Here is a 20516-nt window from a genome sequence, read left to right as displayed (position 1 = left end):
TTCTGGATTGGCAGCACTGCCTCTGTTGATGTAACTCTCCAATTGTGAGCTGCAGTGTCTTGGAGGGGGAGCATGGGAGACTCCAGTGAAGTGGGATTTGGCTCAGGAGAGGTAGTATTTTTGTTTACTCTGCGAGGCCTGTGAATCACATAGTAACTGGATTTGGTACTTGTTTAGACTGCCATACAGAAGCCTTTAATTGTACTTTAAAGTGGAACAAGCGTGAACTTTGTAAAAAAGGCAGTATGTATATTCAATTATTATCTTCATTCTGCTGTGATGCAATGTTTTAATGCTGCAGCACTTTTGTTTTATACATCTGAAAATATTTATTTTCACGTGTGTTTCAGTAAAGGCTGAATTGTTCCAGAAATTCTTATTACCTATATTTTAATTTCCCTTCTTTTTTACTCTTTTTTATATTCTATAAAATAGATTTGTATGACTCATCACTGAATTTCCATCTGTCAAAATCTCCAAATCTATTTCCTACTTACTATGAGATTTAGTTTTAATATTTTATTTAAGTACTATAGGTATGGGTTATCTTCTCAAGAAAATAATAATGGAAAAGTTGGTAAATGTTGCTTTTAAAAATAAATATAAAGAGATACCATAAAAATCAAAATAAAAGTACTTCACCTTTAAATAATGTGTCATGGTGCCATACCAAAACCAGATATGAAGATATGATGATACAAAGCCACTAGCAGTGCAAAGAAATGCATATCATATATTTATTGTGAAGACAGCATCACATAAGTCATAAGAAACAAATGTTTCAGGGCCTTGCAGAGTCCCTTTATCAAGGCCACATAGTGACAACAAGGAAGGGACCTGTGAGGCCCCAAAACATTGGTTTCTTATGACTTTATGTAATGCTGTATTCACAATAAATATGTGAAATTCACTTATTTAGAGTGCTGGTGATTTTGTATCTTGATATACACATATATATGTCAATAGCATAGACACAAAATACCACCAATAATAATTTTTTGTTACGGCAACTGTTGCAGAACATACCATCCACAGTCCATTTTAGTGATGATTTTTAAGGATGATCTTTATATTTTCTTTGCCGTTGTCTGTAAACCCAATACCCCTTGATTTGATTGGAGAGTTTCTCTTATTGACTTATAAAAAGCTGCTAATTTCTAAGAAAAGCTATCAGCAAAATGGACTATATGTTACATTCCCACATTTATATAATGGTGACAGACTACCAAAAAGAAATCAACTCTAAGGAAGCTCATAGTCTAACGTCACTGCCATACATTCTAGGGCACTCTGAGGGGAACCCAATTAACATTCCAGTATGGTTTTTTTTGGATAGTGGAAGAAAACTGCAGCAGCCACACAAAACCCATGCAAAAAGAAAGCACAATAAAACTGCTGGCACCAAATGGGGGTTATTTACTAAAACTGAAGAGTACAACTTCTGGTGCAACTCTGCATTGGACCCAGTAAACTTCCAGGCTTTATTGTCAAAACTTAATTGAACAAGCTGAAGGTAGAAGCTGATTGGTTACCATGCACAGCTGCACCAGATTCTGAGTGCAGGGTAGATTTAGTAAATCTGCCACATAGTTTTGGACAGATTCTAACTAAGAGCTGCAAGACAAGAGTGTTTACCACATAGCAAGCTGACTGTAGAAATACTACTGATCCAGAAAAGGTTTTATTGTTTGACCATCCTTCAAATGATCAAAAACCTTGCAAAACTTCAGCTTTGGATCATTAATTCCTCCACTGATTCTATAAATCTTTTGTAATTTAAAAAAAAAATTGACTATATTTTTCTCAGGTTTGCTTTAAGTGCTTCATTGACCATTATTTTTGCAACCACATCTAATAAATACTAACAAGACGAGCCTTATCATGAGTAGCACTTTAGCAGATGCTTGGGCCATTTGATCGATTTAACTCATGGTGACAGGCACCCTCTACAACCAACCACCACTTTTTGGTTCATTAGCCTAGTAACAGAACAGAAGCCAATATATTGGGCCTTTTTTTTCCAAATCTTATCATCCAATGTGCCCAGTCTTTTTCTTTAGCATTTTCAGTTTGCTCGGAGATCAACCCCTCACTGGCTTTGAACAGCATGATTTCTGTCTGTTTCCAGCTGCCTTGGATAGCTATATCAGAGCTAGGCACAGTGCTGGAATGGGAATGTATTCCAGACCAAGCTCTTCTGGTTTGTATGTTTGCACCAGGAACCCCACTGAGTCTACAACATAGTGTGTCCTAGCTCTAGAATGGAACCTTGCTATCACTAAGATTACAACAGAGTGGCTGGTGCTACAAACTGCTAGTGCTGGTGGCTTATTTTCTGCAAGAGTAAAATTGATTCCTTGGTAGCTGACTTGTTGATACAGATCAACTAATACTAACACACCACATCACAAATGGTACAGTATATAGAAAACACTTTAAACACACTAACCTAGATTTTTCCTGATTCATCTTACAATCTTGTCTCTTTAAACCCAACTTCAGTTGAAAAATCAAGTCTTTTCTGTGTGTCATGAGGAATTAGATGTTCACAATAAAAAGCAGAGTGATTATGATTGCAAAATGGTTATTAATCTTAAATTGAACAGTGGTGATAACTTAATTCCTAGATTATTAAGCATATACAGTATTTTCTTCCACATTTAGTATTGCCAAGGGTGATAAAATGAGCAGACTTAGGTTTTTCCATGTATTGTTTCATATGGTATCATATTTCATATTCATATAGTGCTCTTCAAAGCCATCTCCTTAGCATATTTGGTGACCTCATCTTGATGAGGAGTTCTGAGGAAGAAAAAAACATTAAAGTAATTAACTAATCCCAAAAAAATCACAGTAATAAAGGGCAACTAGAGCAGACTGAGGAGACCCTTAAAAAAACAGTGTATCTTGAAGTTGAATTCCAGTGTGACGAACGTGGTGCCTAACCTCTGCTCTTCTCACCAACTTGTGACAAAGTACCAGCCAATCTCACACTTCGCTGTCACTTACGTAACAATACCACTCTCAGCTGCACCCTGCACAAAGATTTTCCAGCTCGCAGGACCACAATCTATGTGCCAGCAGCCTGGGAGCGATTGTCACTGGGTTAGGTTAATTAGCACTTAATTCTTTAAACGACACCACCGCCTTTTTACTGAGAAGGAAGAACTCACAATCTTCAGAAAAACAACTATGATTTTAGAATAAATATCTGTAACACACACTGTTACCTCAGACAGGCATATTTAGAGGATTATCGTATACAGTAGCACTTTTCAAGAGAAGGGAGTCTTTTAGTTTGTATTAAAAGCCTTAGAGACAGTTTTAACACTTTTCAAAATAGGGTATAATGATGAAAAAGTCAAAATGGTGTAAATGAAAATATTTACAGAAAAAAAATGTTACAAAGAAATAAAAAGAACAATAAAGCAACAGAGAAACAAAAAGTAGGTGAAAATGAAGAATGTTTGCAAAGTCCTGGTTTTAGCAGAGTTCAGTCAATGAGCAAGGTGTTGACAGAAGTTCCTTTGTTGATGGTAAAGTGAGAACTTGCCCACAGGTCCTGGCATTTACCTTTTTCTGTCATATCAAAGGGGTGTTACCAGAGACCATCTGACCAATTACTTTGTTTAATGGGTGGGGGGGGGGGGTCACCACGTTTTATGGCTGTGGCGGCCCCTCCCTTACACGTAGTTTTAAACTAATATTAATATCTTCCACTATGTCCAGGTTGCATTCTGGAAACTGATAGATTATTATTCAGAATTATATTTTGTGTCCAGAGACACCAAACACATAGTATTTTGGATGGGTATGTCACCCAGGATGGAGTAGATGGCTTTCTTCCCTTTTGTATTTGCTAACGTAGTCATGTATTACCTTGATTTACTTGGTATGATATTCCCCATTCAAATATATACTTAGTATTAATGTGTCCTGTTCCTGTTGGATTCTATGAATTGTGTGTGGATTTTGTTAAGTTGTGGGTTAGGCGGAGGTCTCAGAAAGCTGTTTTATGGCAAGCTATGCATTTCTAGAGCTTTAATTCCCTTATGCATCATGTGTGACAGGCTTGACTAAGTTTGTCATTGTTTTACTATAGGTTAGAGGGAAGTGTTAATCTGTAAAGTTTTTTATGGTTTGTGGAAACAGACATCCTGCCAAGCCTAATTAGCTGTTTACAGCTCTGGCAAGATCTGTGTGCTGGCCTCTGCTGTTCCTAATTGAGATAAGAGGCTCTTTTTCATTTTTCTCAATATATGCAGTGTTCTTTGATTGGGTGAAATGGAGATTGTGACATTACAGCCCTGCCTCTTGACCTTGTCCAATCAGAGAACGCCTAAGGAAAGACACCCATCGATTACCCCATCCATGGATCCAAGCAGTATGGATAAAGAAATGTTGGCTATTGTTTTCAACAGGCACTCTAACTTCTGCTGAATACCTGAAAAGTGTTTGCATCTGATTGAATGCAAGCACTGTTTGGCTGAGAATTTTTTGACTGCCTTATTCAACAAAAGTAATTTAAAAAATGTATAATGGACAATCAACAACTCAAATGTTGCCAGATTCAGCAGGAATTTGCTGAAATTTGTGCAGTGTATTGCCAGCTTAAGGCAATTTAAAAGATACCACTAACAAACCAAAATTTCCTTTGACAGTACTGCTTGCCCCACACCCCACTCTCCCTTTTTTCTTTTTTAAGTCCAATGACATTTTTATATATGAATTCTTCCTTCCTCATTTTAACAAATGCATTAGTGTTTATTAGGGATAAGCCATACATACCTGTGTATGGTTCTGGGTTAGTTGGCAGACTACTGTAGTTTGGGGGCAAATCTGAACCCCATGGAAGTCAATAGGAGTCAAATGTTAAAAAACAGTAATTTCTAGGCTAACGAGCAGGGGATTGTCAAATAAATGATATGGGGGCCTGGGCACTGCCTTGGGGAACATATGCTAAAGCAAAGAAATATTTTTAAAAATTCAGTTTTCCAGGGAGCCATAATTTTATTAATGCTTAAAGTGGTAGTAAACTGTGACATAAAAAATACCCTGCAAGGCAATGGCATAATGTGCACTGCATACTTAATACTTCCTTAGAACGATGCCTTCCAGCGGTGCGTTGTCACCGCTGACAGGGCTGTCATCTTCACCCTTTCTTCCTCCCTCGTGGTGATGTCACTCCCACAAGCCACGGCATGCACCAGTGAAGTCACCGGCTAACGACAGTACACATTTAGGAGATATTCTTTTTACCTACAGGTAAGCTTTATTATGTCAAATCACCAATGGCACTTTTTTATCGCTTTAAAGGGCAACATTAAAAATAAAAAATAACATGCATGGGGATGATTTTTAAGGGGAAGCCCATGCAAAAAAAAAGAAAGAAAAAAGCATCAGATCCCCCAAAATCCATTACAGACCCTTCTCAGCCATACCAGAACACGAGCGCTCAACATGGATGGTCCCCCCGGCAAAACACCTTCTCCTTATGTTGACAAGGACAAAGTCCTCTTCCCCACAACCCTGGCTCAGTGGTTTTAAAGGTCAGTGGGTGAGGGCGTATAAAAGTCTGAAAGCCCCTTTAAAAAATTAAGGGATCCCCAGATATCACCCACCTTCCCATACTGATTCACCAAAATAAAAGGAGATGGTAAATAAACAAGCACTTTTTGGCACCACACTATTAAAAAAAAAAGACAAATAAGTCTTACAAATGTAACTAATGTCAATTGTCAATCACTTTGTCCTGTTCTGCAGATGCTTATCAATCACAAAGAATGACTCCCGCCCACTCACAGAAAGAAAAAACCCAGTGTCTGAATATCTGATCCCATTGCTACACTCACTGCAAATTACAGCTTCAGTCCCATCACTAAATGTTAACAAAGGGGTGGGGGAGATAAAGGAAACATTGGAGAATAAAAACCTTGGGGAAAAAAAACAAAACAAAAAAAACCCAAAACATATGAGACTTTTTTTACTCCCCCTCACTTTTCCCCCCAGCCACCAACTTTTGCTGTGAGTATTACTGGCATATCCTTTTTAGTTTCATGTGTATATATCCTTGTGCTTCATGCATATCATTTAAGCTTTGCAATCTCCTGTTCCAGCGCTCCTATTGTCTTATTGTTATTGTTGCACCCCTGCTCGCCATGTGACTTAATTGACTGGTCAGCCCTACCTACCAGCTTTGCCCATATAAGCCCACACTAACATGGCCACCAGATCGGCCTGACGAAGGAGTAAGCATGCTCCAAATGCGCGCCATCTTGAAAACACGGTCCATTCAGTGACATCATCCCTGCGAGCCTCCCTGCGCCCCTTTGCTACCCCCCTAGCCCTGGACACCACCAGAGCAGTGGGAAAAAACCCAGAGCACGGCCAAAGGACCTGATGCTCCCACTAGACCTCCATCACTTGACATGCCTACCTGTTAGCTACCTATATGAGTGCAATTTCACCATTAAATCTGCCTGATTTTAACCGTCTACGCTTAGAGTGACGCTGCTGTCTCTCTTCTCTATCTGCATTAGGAGTATCTACAAGCTCTTACAGCGGGCTGCCTCCTCGGACAAGTCCATACTACTACAAGTGCCCCACTACAGATGGACTTGGACACCACCTCCACATGGACCTTCTACTAACCCCCACTGTTGATGGTTCATCCCCAAATGAACACAGGGTAGATGCGTCTTAGCGCTCCCTCCCCCCACTCACTACATCTCATAGATACTGTGAATAAAGTTAGCAAAAAGAAAGAGCTGGTGAAGAGACCACAAGTATTCCACAAGAGGTAAATGAAAGCCAGCACCTTGCTATATATAGGTTTGGCATGATGATGAACTGGTGCTTTGATCTTGTTTTTACAGACTAGTAAACTAACTTACACAAATGTATTTTGGATACACATGTTCAGCCGATGGACTTTGTTTGCACAAAGAGTATATATACTGTATATATACACTCATGTAGCCTGATGTATGCAACATTGGACTGCAGTGAATTTTATTAGTAGAAATGCTATTGTGTGTTTTATTGTGCGCATGAAAAGCCATCCTTTAATAGAACAGTTAAAATATTCACCTGTCCCACTGTCTGTCTTGCATCAGTAGAAGCGGAGCTGGGCTATCTTACCTGTTTTTGCTGTCTTTAGAGCAACATTGGCCAAAGAATCTTCAGCATCCAACACTTTTAGGCTTTTCAGATGATTATGTCCCCTGCTGTGCACCACAGTTTCCAACCACCAACTGCTACATCACTGCAGCTCTGCAGGGACATAGTATTGAGGTAGCAGCTGTAGGGTTGGAGCCACAGTGTTGCATTCTGCTCTATACAATGGGTAAGCACTTAATTGGCACTCTCAGCTGACACCATGGTCTCAACTATTATCCAGAATGGAAATGATCAAAATGTCAAAACGTATATACCATACTTTGTATGACACTATGACATGTCTTTTATAATAAATGGGATTACTGGGATTCTTTGATATTATAATTTTGCCCTATTCCACTGATAAGACTCTCCTCTATACTCCAGATTACCATAGTATGAAACAATTCTGTTAATAGTCAACGTTTTCTTATGTTTACCGATATTGTATTATGTACCCATTTTTTTTGTACCATATCATCATATGTCACAATTGAACTCATATGTATATTATGTAGTGTACACTTGCTGAGGAATAATTTAACATGGCTATTGCCTCTGTTCTCTTGTTGTCAGTGGATAGCTATATGGTTATTAACCCTTAATATGTGTATTTCTCTGCTGTTCAATGTGAGGATTTCTGTATTATACCACAGGGCGGCAGTGGGGGACACAGACAACCGGTAGTATCAGATGCTGACAATTTTCTGTTTCATTTTAATTTCTCAGAACTCTCTGAGCTTAGCATGCTAATGTTGCATATCCCATTTCTTCAGTGTAGTGAAATGTTATATAGCCTTGTGTAATGGCAATTTTCCCGTGTGTCTCTAATTTGTATTGGGTATTATTGTCTTTACTATAATCTGAAAATTACTGTGATTAGCACGGTACTTAATTTAACTAGTAGCCATGGGCAAGGTAGCAGTTAATGAGTATCTTGGGATATGTGGTAGGAGTGCTGTATATATGTGATATGTCTGGAATTTATTAATTCAGGCTTGTAAAGTGACTGATACTATTACTTTAATAGGGGATCTTTTTTGCTATTATAACTCTCTAACATAGAACCACACAAATCTTGTTGAGCTCAGCAGTAAGTTCTGGTGACTACAAACTCTGTTCTGTGAAGCTATGGAAATAAACACAATGAAAGCTTTGTATAGTATGTACTGTAGTATCCACCATGCACTGTGGCTTAGACTTTCAGACGAGTGATTAAGAGGACTGCCTTATCTCTGTTATGCCCATTACCCGACCACACCAATTCACTGATGCTTTATTGATAACCCAACAAAATTAATTAAAATCTGATTTGCACAAATCAAAGGTGAAGAAAATGCATTTAGATGACTATGCAGCATGGAGTCAAACTAAACACAACACATACCTGTGGCAGGATAGTGTCAGTCATTGGGGTTGATTTACTAAGTGTTCATTTAGCAAAATAAATGCGTTCAAATGGAATCTGTGTTTACCACAATCATCCATTCACTTGGAATAGATTTTTTAAAATTCATCTGTATATGATTGGGTATTCAAATGTACTAGGTGAATCTTGTATATCTCATTACAGTGCAGTAATTGGGGTTTCCGGCACATGTTGCAAAAAGCATGACATGGACTACTGATATGTTATGTAAAACTGTTATGGGCTGTTACATGTTAAAAAGACTGTCAAAGGCTGCCCAGATTTTAATGCACATTACCATTCATCCAATAACATAGAAGCTTGTGGGCAGGTGCCTAAAATTATTTTATCTTTTGGATACTGTAATGTGCTATGATTAGTAAATTGTACAATGTATAGTATGTGTATATAGCGGTGCCTCCAGGACAGAAAAGAGTTAACTTTGCTACACAGCTTCCCGGGTGTTCATGGTGCCACCATACTGGTGGCCTATAAATACAAGGGAAGAGCAGCATAAAGGGATTGCTATATTAAATAAACTGGTGCAGCGCTTATCTATAAATAAACTATGTTACAAAATAAATCAATATTATTACATACGTGACAATTAACCCGTGAATAAAAAAGTGAACTGATCCACTATGGGATCTGTAGTGAAACCAAAAGGTGATTGTACATAATGGTTTAAACAAAATTAAAATTAAATAAGTCCAAAAAGGGACTGAGATAAAGTGAACAAAGTGAACTGATCCACTTCGGGATCTATAGTGACAACCAAAAAGTGATTGAACATGGTGATTTGAAAAGAAATTTGTGATAAACCAAACAGTCCAAATGGGACTGGATTAATGTGAAAAAAGCCGGATAAATGATAATTCACAAATCCCTCATTGTGGGACCAATTTCACACACAAAGAAAACCGAATCACAGTGACTGATATTACCAAAAAAATGACAATAGAAAAACAAAGTAGAAAATAAGTGAATCCCTATAAGGGGATAAATCTCCTCTATGCGTGCTGTATAATATCATCAAAAACCTCTAGTGACAATATGATGAATAATCATAAGAAACTTCACCATCCTTCAATTTTGGATAGTGATATGAAATAAATTAAAAAATAAAATAAATTAATAAATAAAAAATATAATAACAACGTATCAGAAAGAATATATAAAAATGAATACACACATATATATATAAAAAGTTCAAAGGTGCAAAAACACCAGGTGGTCCAACGACTTTTCAAACATGCAGGTGATATGGTGGATGTGCATAACCAATGGGAAATGATCCTTAAACATTGGGGTTCCCAGAACATGGACATTATGGACTTTCTGCCTTATGGAGGTATGACAATTATGGTGCCAGGGCTACCAGGAGGCACCACAAGTTAAAGGGAAATGCTGAGAGTGTGAACTATATTTAGAAGAAATGTATTGTACTGTGAGCTGTAATGGAAGACATTTTACAAGTAAAGAGAAGCTCCATTTTTAAGGACAACTGCCTGGTCTAAAGACATACTGTATGTAAAGGGGTGCATTCATGGCGTATTACTTACCATGGATATATCAGGGGCTAAGACAATATGAAAAGAAGATGCAGTACTAATGTCCTAAAAGAAGGTTGAGTTAACCCTTGTTGTGTGCCATTGCCAGTGACTACAGTACAAGCATCTATGTGCATTATTGCAGTCAGCCAGTCAGGAAGCTGAAGTAACTTGGCATAGGTGGCAGAGGTCCCTGGTAGCAAAGCAGCCTGTGTGCTTGGTTCCTTCTCTAGTGATCAGTACCCCAATTTGGGTCAGATTGTGGTACAGAGCATTCTATGGACCCAACCTTGAAGTCAGAGAAGATGGAGTGAGGCCTCAGAGTACTAAAGCACCAACCAGTAATGTTATAGACCTTCCTGGGATACACCTCAAGTCAATGCTAAGAGTGGAGACAAAGAGTTAAACATGTGTATTATTGTCACTGGGATGAGGTGACAGGTTGCTGGGCTCAGGTAGTTGAGTGCACTGGCTTAAAAATGCTGAAGAGAAAGAAGTGTATAAGTGTACAGTAGAGGTAAAAGTGAACAAACTAAGAAGGTTCTGAAAGTCAGAGCTTCTAGAGCCCTCCCACCTCTCCAGAAACCTGAGAGCTTTCTGAAGGAGGGATGGAGGAGCAAAGGAAGCTCAGATATGCATACTTGAGGGACCAATTGGACTGGCCAGTTCCCTGGCATCAGGCTGGGCATGGTGACCAAGGCAACTCCTAAGTATTGCAGAGCCTGGGTGAAGGGGAGAAATGTCGGGTGGAAGATGGAGTGGGAGACAGCAGTGTGGAGCCAGGGAGGGGGCCCAGGATAGGGGCTTACCTACAGGCAGGTGCAATGCAAAAATGTCCCCTCCTCCTAGTATAAACCCCCTCCCAGCACAAATCTTTGCCCCACAAGCCTGCCTTCAATGCCCCCAATTCCCCCTCTTAGCACAAATCTCCCTCAACCAAAAATAACCGCTCCATGCACACATCAACTTCCCCCTTGAATTTCCCATCCTAGGATTTCCCATCCTAGCACATCCCCCATCCCACCTCCTAGCACAAATTCCCCTTCAGTCCTGCCTCTTAGCCCACATTCCATCACCATCTCCTAGCACAAATTCCCCCAGTCCCCTCCTCTTAGCACACATTCCCCCAATCCCCTCCTCTTAGCACACATTCCCCCAATCCCCCCTTCTAGCACAAATACCCCCACCCAATCCCCCTTCTTGCACAAATACCCCCTCCTAGCACAAATCCCCCCAATTCTCCCTCCTAGCACAAATCCCCCCAATCTCTCCTTCTAGCACAGATTCCCTGTTAATCTCCCTCCTAGCACAAATCTCCCCAATCTCCCCTACTAGCACATATCCCCTCCCACTAATCCCTCCTCCCTATGACAAATTCCCCTAAATTCCTCCTCATAGCACAGCCCCCTCCAAAGTACCCTTCTCAGCACAAATCCTCTCCCTTTCCAAATCCTCTGCCACTGCTTAGCCCAAATCCTCTGCCCCTTCTTAGCCCAAATCCCCTGCCCCCCTTAACACAAATAGGCACAAAAAGTGGCCCCAAGCCCTCTCCTGGGTCAAATCCCCCTATTCTTTCACCTAGCAGAAATCCCCCCAACCCCCATTATCCTTTCCAGCACAAATAGCCCCCTCTCATCCCAAGCACAAATGGCTGTTTCCCGCCACACCTCCCCCCTCATTATGTTCAATTCACCTGTAAGCTCCCCAACCCCCATCCTTCCAACTTACAGTCCAGAGGTTCGAGCTGTGCTCTGCCCCCTCCTCCTACCAGAACAGCGCTGCTCCATATAGCTGATGACACAGGATCACTCCGACCATCGGAATGTGCACAGTTTCATTACCTGCCCCACCTACATTTCCTGCTGCCAAGAGATGAACAGTCCTTGGAGGAGATAGGGGTGGGTAATGAAACTGTGTACAGCCTGATGGTCGGAGCGATCCTGTGTCATCAGCTATATGGAGAAGCGCTGTTCTGATAGGAGGAGGGAGCAGAGCACAGCACAGCACTGCTCCTCCTGACTCTTTATTTTGTATCACTTTCTGGACTTAACTGGTCCAGGCTCCCTTTCCCTTGTCCCGGCTCTGATTATGGGGATGGGGGGGAAGGAGCACAGCAGTCTGGGTGGGCACAACTGAAATCTGGGGGGGCGGAGCCCACCCCAGCACCCCCTAGATTGTAAAGAAATGTTCAAAACCATTTATCATTTTTCTTCCACTTCACAATTATGTGTCACTTTGTGTTGTCTATCTCATAAAATCCCAAAAAATACATTTACATTTTTTGTTGTAACATGACAAAATGTGGAACATGTGGAAAATTTGAAGGGGTAAAATTTCAAGGCACTGTATATATATATATATATATATATATATATATATATATATACAGTATCTCACAGAAGTGAGTACACCCCTCACATTTTTGTAAATATTTTATTACTGTATATCTTTTCATGTGACAACACATGAAATGACACTTTGCTACAATGTAAAGTAGTGAGTGTACAGCTTGTATAACAATGTAAATTTGCTGTCCACTCAAAATAACGCAACACACAGCCATTAATGTCTAAGCCACTGGCAACAAAAGTGAGTACACCCCCAAGTGAAGAGTGCCATTACGTATACATAAACCACTTTTTGCTCTTGACCGAGCTTGCAGCCATGTTTATTACAAGCATCATAACAGTTCACTCTAATCTGTGTATGAGTCTATTTTCTGGCGATAATGTATTCTGGTCAGAAGAGTACTGTGGTGTCAGCAGGGGTTTGGATTTCAGAGAGGGGTCCAGAGTGACAGGGAGCCCGAAAATAATTCAGCGACTCCTAAGGGGTTAGTGCAATATATACACTAGATTGCCAAAAATATTGGGACGCCTGCCTTTACACGCACATAAACTTCAATGGCATCCCAGTCTTAGTCCGTAGGGTTCAATATTGAGTTGGCCCACCCTTTGCAGCTATAACAGCTTCAAATCTTTTGGGAAGGTTGTCCACAAGGTTTAGGAGTGTGTCTATGGGAATGTCTGACCATTCTTCCAGAAGCGCATTTGTGTGATTGGGCACCAATGTTGGACGAGAAGGCCTGACTCGCAGTCTCTGCTCTAATTCATCCTAAAAGAGTTCTGTTGGGTTGGGGTCAGGACTCTGTGCAGGCCAGTCAAGTTCCTCCACCCTAAACTCACTCATCCATGTCTTTATGGATCTTCCTTTGTGCACTGGTGCGCAGTCATGTTGGAACAGGAAGGGCCCCTCCCCACACTGTTCTCACAAAGTCGGGAGCATGAAACTGTCCAAAATGTCTTGGTATGCTGGCACCTTAAGAGTTCCCTTCACTGGAACTAATAGGGCAAGCTCAACCCCTGAAAAACAACCCCAAGCCATAATTTCCCCTCCACCAAACTTTACACTTGGCACAATCCAGTCAGGTAAATATCATTCTTCTGGCAACCGCCAAACCCAGACACGTCCATCAGATTGCCAGACAGAGAAGCATAATTCACCACACCAGGGAACACGTCTCCACTGCTCTAGAGTCCAGTGGTGGCATGCTTTACACCACTGCATCCCGACGCTCTGCATTGCACTTGGTGATATAATGCTTGGATTCAGCTCCTCGGCAATGGAAACCCATTCCATGAGGCTCTCTATGCACTGCTTTTGTGCTAATCTGAAGGCCACACAAACTTTGGAGGTCTTTAGCTATTGACTGCAGACAGTTGGAGACCTCTGCGCACTGTATGCTTCAGCATGCCTGTGTCATTGTACTTGGTCTACCACTTCATGGCTGAGTTGCTGTTGTTCCCAGTTGCTTTAACTTTGTTATAATACCACTAACAGTTGACCATGGAATATTTAGTAGCAAGGAAATTTCACGGATCGACTTACTACACAGGTGGCAACTTATCAAGGTACTGCGCTTGAATTCACTGAACTCCTGAGAGCGACCCATTCTTTCACAAATGTTTGTAGAAGCAGTCTGCATGCCTAGGTGCTTGATTTTATATACCTGTGGCCATGGAGGTGCTTGGAACACTTGAATCCAATGATTTTGAGGGGTGTCCTAATACTTTTGGCAATATAGTGTGTATGTGTCTATACATATATATATATATATTTTTTTATTAATTATTATTATTATTATTATTATTATTTATTTTTTATATTTATTTTGTTTTTGTTTTAAATTTCATGTGTTTGCCAAAATTTTTCTTGCAATTATCTAAAATCCAAGGTTGGCATGCTGCTATTGATTATTGGTACAATATTGCACATGCATGTTCTGGTGTTTAATAATATTCTACCCTTTTTGCAGAAAGTGTATTCCATAACGATTCTGGACAGTGCAGGTCATCCCAAGTGACCCAGAATTATGTACACCTTTCACTTTACCTATTCAAGACAATGAACCAGGTTCTCTTTATAGCCCACCTCCTCTGCTACTAATGCATACCTTCTCTGTGCTCCCTCACTACCCTGTTAGCTTATCACAGCCCTAAGTAGAAAGCTATGTCTGTCTGTGCTGAAGCTAAAACCGGGCCAAAAACCTTCCCCCATCCACATATGGCAGTGCATGGGCCTGAAGGGAAATAAATGTAAAACACTGGGCAGTCGAACCTTTACCTGGCTCATGTGGGAATCCTCCATTCTGACACTCCAGTATTGTAGCACAATCCTCCAGTGGGACACTCTGATCCTGCCATACTCGTTTAGTAAGGATAACCAAAAGGAATGAGAGTAATGCGCTCTGTCAGAAGGGGCAGTGCTTATGTCCAAAAGAATGCTCTATACTGTGATAATTGTTATCATCTTAGAAAATTTATTGAAGACTTGAGGAGAGCCAGCATGTTTTGGGAAATTGCATATCCTTCAGCCAGGCTGAACAAATGTAACTTAAGCTCCAGCAAAAAAGATGAATGAAATGACAATTGAAAACCAGAAAATATTTAGGAGAGTAATATCAGGATTAAAACTGGATGGACAACAATTACAGCTATCTGTGTAGCTAGAAGGAAGAACTTATATTAGCACGAAAAGGTTGCAGATTGAGAATACAGTGTGTCTAAGTGGTTAATGAAATACTCGTCTATGCCCTTTAGTAAATCAGCTTCAATAAATATGGTTTATGTGGTCAACTTTAAGGGCTGTATTTCTTGTATTTCTGAACAACTTGCATCCTACAGTACCTTTTACATTGCTTCTTTATTTATATGTCTTTAGAGTCTAGACAGGATCAGAAGGGCCTAAACTAAAAGGATAACAGTACTGGGATACCAACCTTTCCACCTCCTGTATGGTCTCAGGGAGAGGCACACCAAGTGTCTCGGGAAGAAAAGATGCTGCAACTCCAGAGAATATAGCACACAGGCTAAAGATAATGAGGGGGAGTTGGTGATAATAATCTGCAGTCATCTGAACAAGTGGGGCAACAATTCCTCCCAAGCATGCCATCACAGTTCCTAGCCCCATGCCTGTCTGCCTGAAATAGAAGCCATAAGCCATCAGTTGGTCAAAATAAACAAGGTCTTACCCTCCCACTCTGTGTCTTACCTGATGACAGTTGGGTATAATTCCCCTGTGAATAAGTACAAACAGTTAAATGAAGCTGCCAGACATCCTTTCCCAAACACGGCCATTACAATTCGTGCAACATGATAGTCTAGAAGGCACAAAGGAACATAGAAAGTTTACTGCAGTGTGCTTAGCACAACAAAACTTTTATATGAGTGTTTATTCTAAGGATCTAATAAAACACCATATTCGTTGGGGGTTTGTTTTAATTGAAAGTGATCATATGTCACCCATAAATGCCAATATGCAAACCAGTCATTTGTAAAAAAAAAAAAAAAAACACCTTTTTTTAAGGGCATCATTTTAGAAACATTTTTGTGGGAACTTTCAGAGCCCAAACTCTACCTGCACTGAAAATTAAAGTGGAATTATGGACAAAATCAAATGATCAATTTGTAAAGCAGTTGTCACCCTGTGCACAGAATAGTCTTTGATGGGCATGTAGTTTTACACCCGGGTGCAACTTGGCATGCAATTTGCATGCTATGCAACTTGCCAAGTCACACCCTGCTGTCCGCAATTAGAGCTGTTAAATCGGTGCGGTTCCGACTTGGTCAGAGCTGCACCGATTTCTAAAGTAATACATGCACTACTTTTGGTGCGATTTAAATAGACATCTGCGTCAAATGTCTTGTAAATCGCACCTGAAATCGGCATCTCACCCAACTTTGAAATCGTACAACTTCACTGTAAGTCGCACAATTTCAAAGTTGGGCTTGATGTGACTGGGGTGTTAAATACACCTGTGAGCAAGGGGCAGCATGGTGTGGCAGGCAGTAAACACACAAAGTCAAAAATAGGCAAGAGCAATATATTGTAGAAAAGTTTAACACAGTACAACTAGGCCCGGCGGGTAGGCACAACCGTCCAGAGCCGCTTAAAAAGTGTACAAGTGGTCTGTAGCCATGAAAGATGCCATCAGTGTCTGCAATGAGGAGCGAAATGCAGCCTGGCCAGTCTACACCCAAAAAGGGAGGCTTCCTGAAGTGGGGTAGACTTAATCCCTACACTGTCCCTCCTCCTCTGGAACCTTTCTCTAAGCACTGTCCCTGCAAGATGGGGATCCTGTCTCTATACTAGCAACTCACATAAAGCATGCCAAACCCAGAACCCGGAGTCTTAAGTTGACTCTGCCTGACTCAAGATGCCTGCAAAAGTCACTTGCAGCGCCAGTGTCAAATTGGACAGCTGTCTCCCAGTGACAGCAGGAAGCCATAGAGCAGTGGTGTCCCCAGGCAGGTGCGGCGGGTGCGGGTCGCACCGGGTGACACCTACCACACGTGGTGACACCAGACACGCTCCACGAAAAGGTAAGTTGTAAAGCAAGCCGACAATCCCTGCAGGATGGATCGGATCTGCGGATTGAGCATAATGGATCAGAGTCCGATCCATTATGCTCCCCAATCCGCAGATCAGATCCATCCTGTGGGGATCGTCATCTTGCTTTACAACTTACCTCTTCGTGGAGTGGGTCTGATGTTACCCCATATAGGTTGCATGCTAACGATCCCCGCAGGATGGATCGGATCTGCGGATTGGGGAGCATAATGAATCGGAGTCCAATCCATTATGCTCAATCCGCAGAACCGATCCATTCACCGGGGATCGTCGGAGGGGGTGTGACCAAGTGTTACCCCACCGGGTGACACCAACCCTAGGGACGCCCCTGCCATAGAGGAACCAAGTTCCTGAAAACCTCCTTTCTCTTCTGCATTCTTACAGTGAGGAATACAGACTGCACCTTTCTACACACTTTAAAGTGTATGTAAATTCAAAACTTTTTCTAGGTTTGGATAAAGCAGTTAAAAAGATTGTGAGATTTTTCTTTTACTGTTCCTTCAAAGTTAATATCTCTTCTTGTCCCAGATACACATCTGGAGAGGAACAATCGTTAATGTGAAGAGAAAATCCATCCTAGTCAACTGTTTCTAAAAAAAGTGTCTGTATTGGAAGATTTCCCCTTACAGCCTGTATCTATAACTACTCCTAAATTTTAGATTTTTTATCACTTCTTGTACAATAGTTATCAGAACAATGGGAATGAGTCTCCCCAGCAAAGACACAGACAGCAATAAAATGATGACACTTCCTAATCCTATCCAAAAGGTAATATAGCCCAGTGCTGGTTAACCTACCTGTGCCATCGCAAGACATTTATAACTAGAAAATCTACAATTTCTGTGGAAATTGTGTAAAGTGTTCTTGCAGGCAACCTTTACCAAGTGATTGATGAAAAGTAAGCAGTGCACATGGCAAGCCTGATAGTGAGAAATGCATTTCAGCTTGTATTTTGCAGCTCACAGTCCAGCTTGGTGACTCACCTGCATCGTGAGTCACCTTTGGTTGCTATAGCAACTCACTCAGTCACAGGAATGTGAGAAGTGCTGTTCTAAACACACTGCTCCAACTTGCCAACGTCACTGGCGATTGCCATCTTCAAACACTTGTAGTTTTAAAAGTATAAATGCTACAGCGAAGAGCTTGATATTGTAAGAATCACAAAAAGCGGAGCTAAACTTTGATGTATAGTATGTCTCTGCAATATTAAAAATGAAGGCACAGTCGCAGTTTAAATACGTCCCTTAAAATTTCAGGTGGCTGTGAGTGAAGTTTCAATGAAAGTCAATGGGAGGGGTGAGTTGCAAACAAATGGTCATATTGTGAAAACTATCAGGAGTATGGCTTAGCCGTGAATTTTTAGTGACAGCAGGGTTAGCTGAACGTTTTGATATAAGATATGTGTAGGTGGGCTTGAAAATGACAGAGTGATGGCAGTTTACAAATCATGTTCTGATTTTTCCTTCCACACTGTAGCTTTGTCAGTTCTCACTGTAGTTGCTCCATTCATTTCTATGGGAAAATTTCACCACAAAAACCGCGATATTTCGTGAACGATTCGGCGAAACATTCCACAAAGTAATAGCAATCCGATCTGGAACAATCCGCACGTTTTGATATATTACTTGTCTTTGTAGTGTAAAAACTGTGGGAGGAGTTAGCGTGGCAAATTTGGCTATAATAAGAATAAGAATATATTTGTGAGATAACAATAAGTGTTCTTCGCAAGAACACTTAATAAGGAATATGTTGATCTAATGCCCCCTCTAGTGTTTAGTTGTAATATTGACATTGTGTTCAGTGGCACTGAGAGAGAGAGGAGGATCCAACAAAGAGCTGGGGATTGTAGGACATGTAGTTCAGAAGGCAAGAAGCTGATGCGTTTGAGAACTACAGGCTCCAGCCGGCTAGAGGAGAAGTGAATGCTGGGAGAGGATATACAGGTCAGACTCTGAAGTATGCTCTTCCTCTTGGGACTACGGGCTGAAGATGAGAAGAGGGACCTGGCTTCTGTGGAGAGTTAAGCAGTCCACGCAGTCCGGATGGTGTGGAGAGTCTTTGGCGTGTGAGCTACAGACCTGCCAACAGATCACCCATCCACATCTTCCTGTCGGCAGAAGTAACTGATCCGAGACAAGAGCATCATCACCGTCTCAGTTACAGCAGAACCCCAGTGTCACCAGGTGTTAGGCCGAGTGTCCCACGCTGGTTGCAGATTCTGCAGGAGCTTTCCAGGACATCCTGGAACCCTTGAGCCATGGTATCATCAGGATTGGTGAGTGGGCGGAAGCCCAGACTGTGTACACTCTTCAATAAGGGGAACTGCATGCAGACACCTTTTATACCTCACACCTTCTTACAAGTTGTGATCTTTACCTGGAATTATCTACCTAAATTATCTACTATTGCTGGGCGCAATTGCACAGCCATCTTTTTGGGCCCTTACTGAGCTAGCTGAAGACCCAGGACACGAAGACTCTCTTTGATACTTCTCAAGCCCAGGGTTTGGTATTTATTTCTGTGCATATGTTAAAGGGAACTCTGTTTAGAATTGTTCATACCATAGCTCATACATTTAACTTACAGAGTTTGCTGTCATGGGCAGACTGACAACTCATGGGGCCCCCAGGCAATAGGGGATCATGGGGCCCCTGTGTCCTTGCCCAAACTCGAAAAAGCCTATGAAAAAGGTACCAGGGGCATCTCATGGGGCTCCCTACTGACCCTGGGCCCTCGGGCAGTGCCCGAGTTTCCAAATGGTCAGTCCGCCCCTGCATATAAGTGTTTCTGAGCTGCAGCAGAGGAAAATCCTGGCCTTCCAGACAGGGCGGTGTAATGTGGCTGATCTGATTAAGGAATGGACAAAATCCTTTGGCAGGCGAAACAGCTCAGTTGTATGTATTTAACTTTGTATTTAGCTGTTTTCTTTTATGTAGAGAATTTAGTGCACTTGTGGATATTAAAAAGAGAAATGTATCAGGAATGTAGACTTCCTTTTACTGTCTTCAGTAAATAATGAAATTATGTCTGAAAACTACACTAGGTAGTATTTTATCACATAACTATGTTAAGGTCCACTCTGTAAAGATTCCCTGTATTTTGCTTTTTGTTACCATATTGTATGGATTTAAACATATAACTGCTGTGAAATACACTTCAGTTATAACATTTGTTGCAATTGTGTGTGTTCTTTCTTTACATTGGTGGTCAGTATATTCTGCTTACATTGTTGGTCAGTGTGGTCCCCATTATATTGGTGGCCAGTGTGCTTCCCTTACATTTCATTGTTGGCCAGTCCATTCACCTTACATTGGTGGTCAATGTTTTCCTTCTACATTGGTGGTCAGAGTCCTTCCCTTACATTACATTGTTGGCCAGTGCATTCGCCTTACATTGGTGGTCAATGTTTTTATTCTACATTGGTGATCAGATTGCCCCCACTAACTTTTATCCTGGTTACCCCCTTCCCACAGGCAGCAACTGGTGATAGT

The 20516-nt window shown here is 41.2% G+C and overlaps 1 protein-coding gene across 1 annotated transcript in view; it reads right to left on the bottom strand.

Moving 5' to 3' along the window:
• Positions 1–2614: 2614 nt before the first annotated feature.
• LOC149456584 (solute carrier family 22 member 6-B-like) overlaps positions 2615–20516 on the bottom strand; it is a 92430-nt gene continuing 74528 nt past the window's right edge. Inside the window, exons 8-10 of the mRNA XM_089684772.1 lie at positions 15667–15775; positions 15395–15595; positions 2615–2802 (exon numbers count right to left, since the gene is read on the bottom strand). Coding sequence (XP_089540898.1) covers positions 2739–2802; positions 15395–15595; positions 15667–15775 — 374 coding nt within the window. The 3' untranslated portion in view covers positions 2615–2738. The remainder of the gene's footprint in view (positions 2803–15394; positions 15596–15666; positions 15776–20516) is intronic.

The sequence above is a fragment of the Staurois parvus genome, unplaced genomic scaffold, assembly GCF_062004578.1.
Source record: "Staurois parvus isolate SC_StPar_1 unplaced genomic scaffold, SC_StPar_1.0 ptg000356l, whole genome shotgun sequence".
NCBI classification, from domain to species: Eukaryota; Metazoa; Chordata; class Amphibia; order Anura; family Ranidae; genus Staurois; species Staurois parvus.
This window is presented reverse-complemented; position numbering and strand designations above follow the sequence as displayed.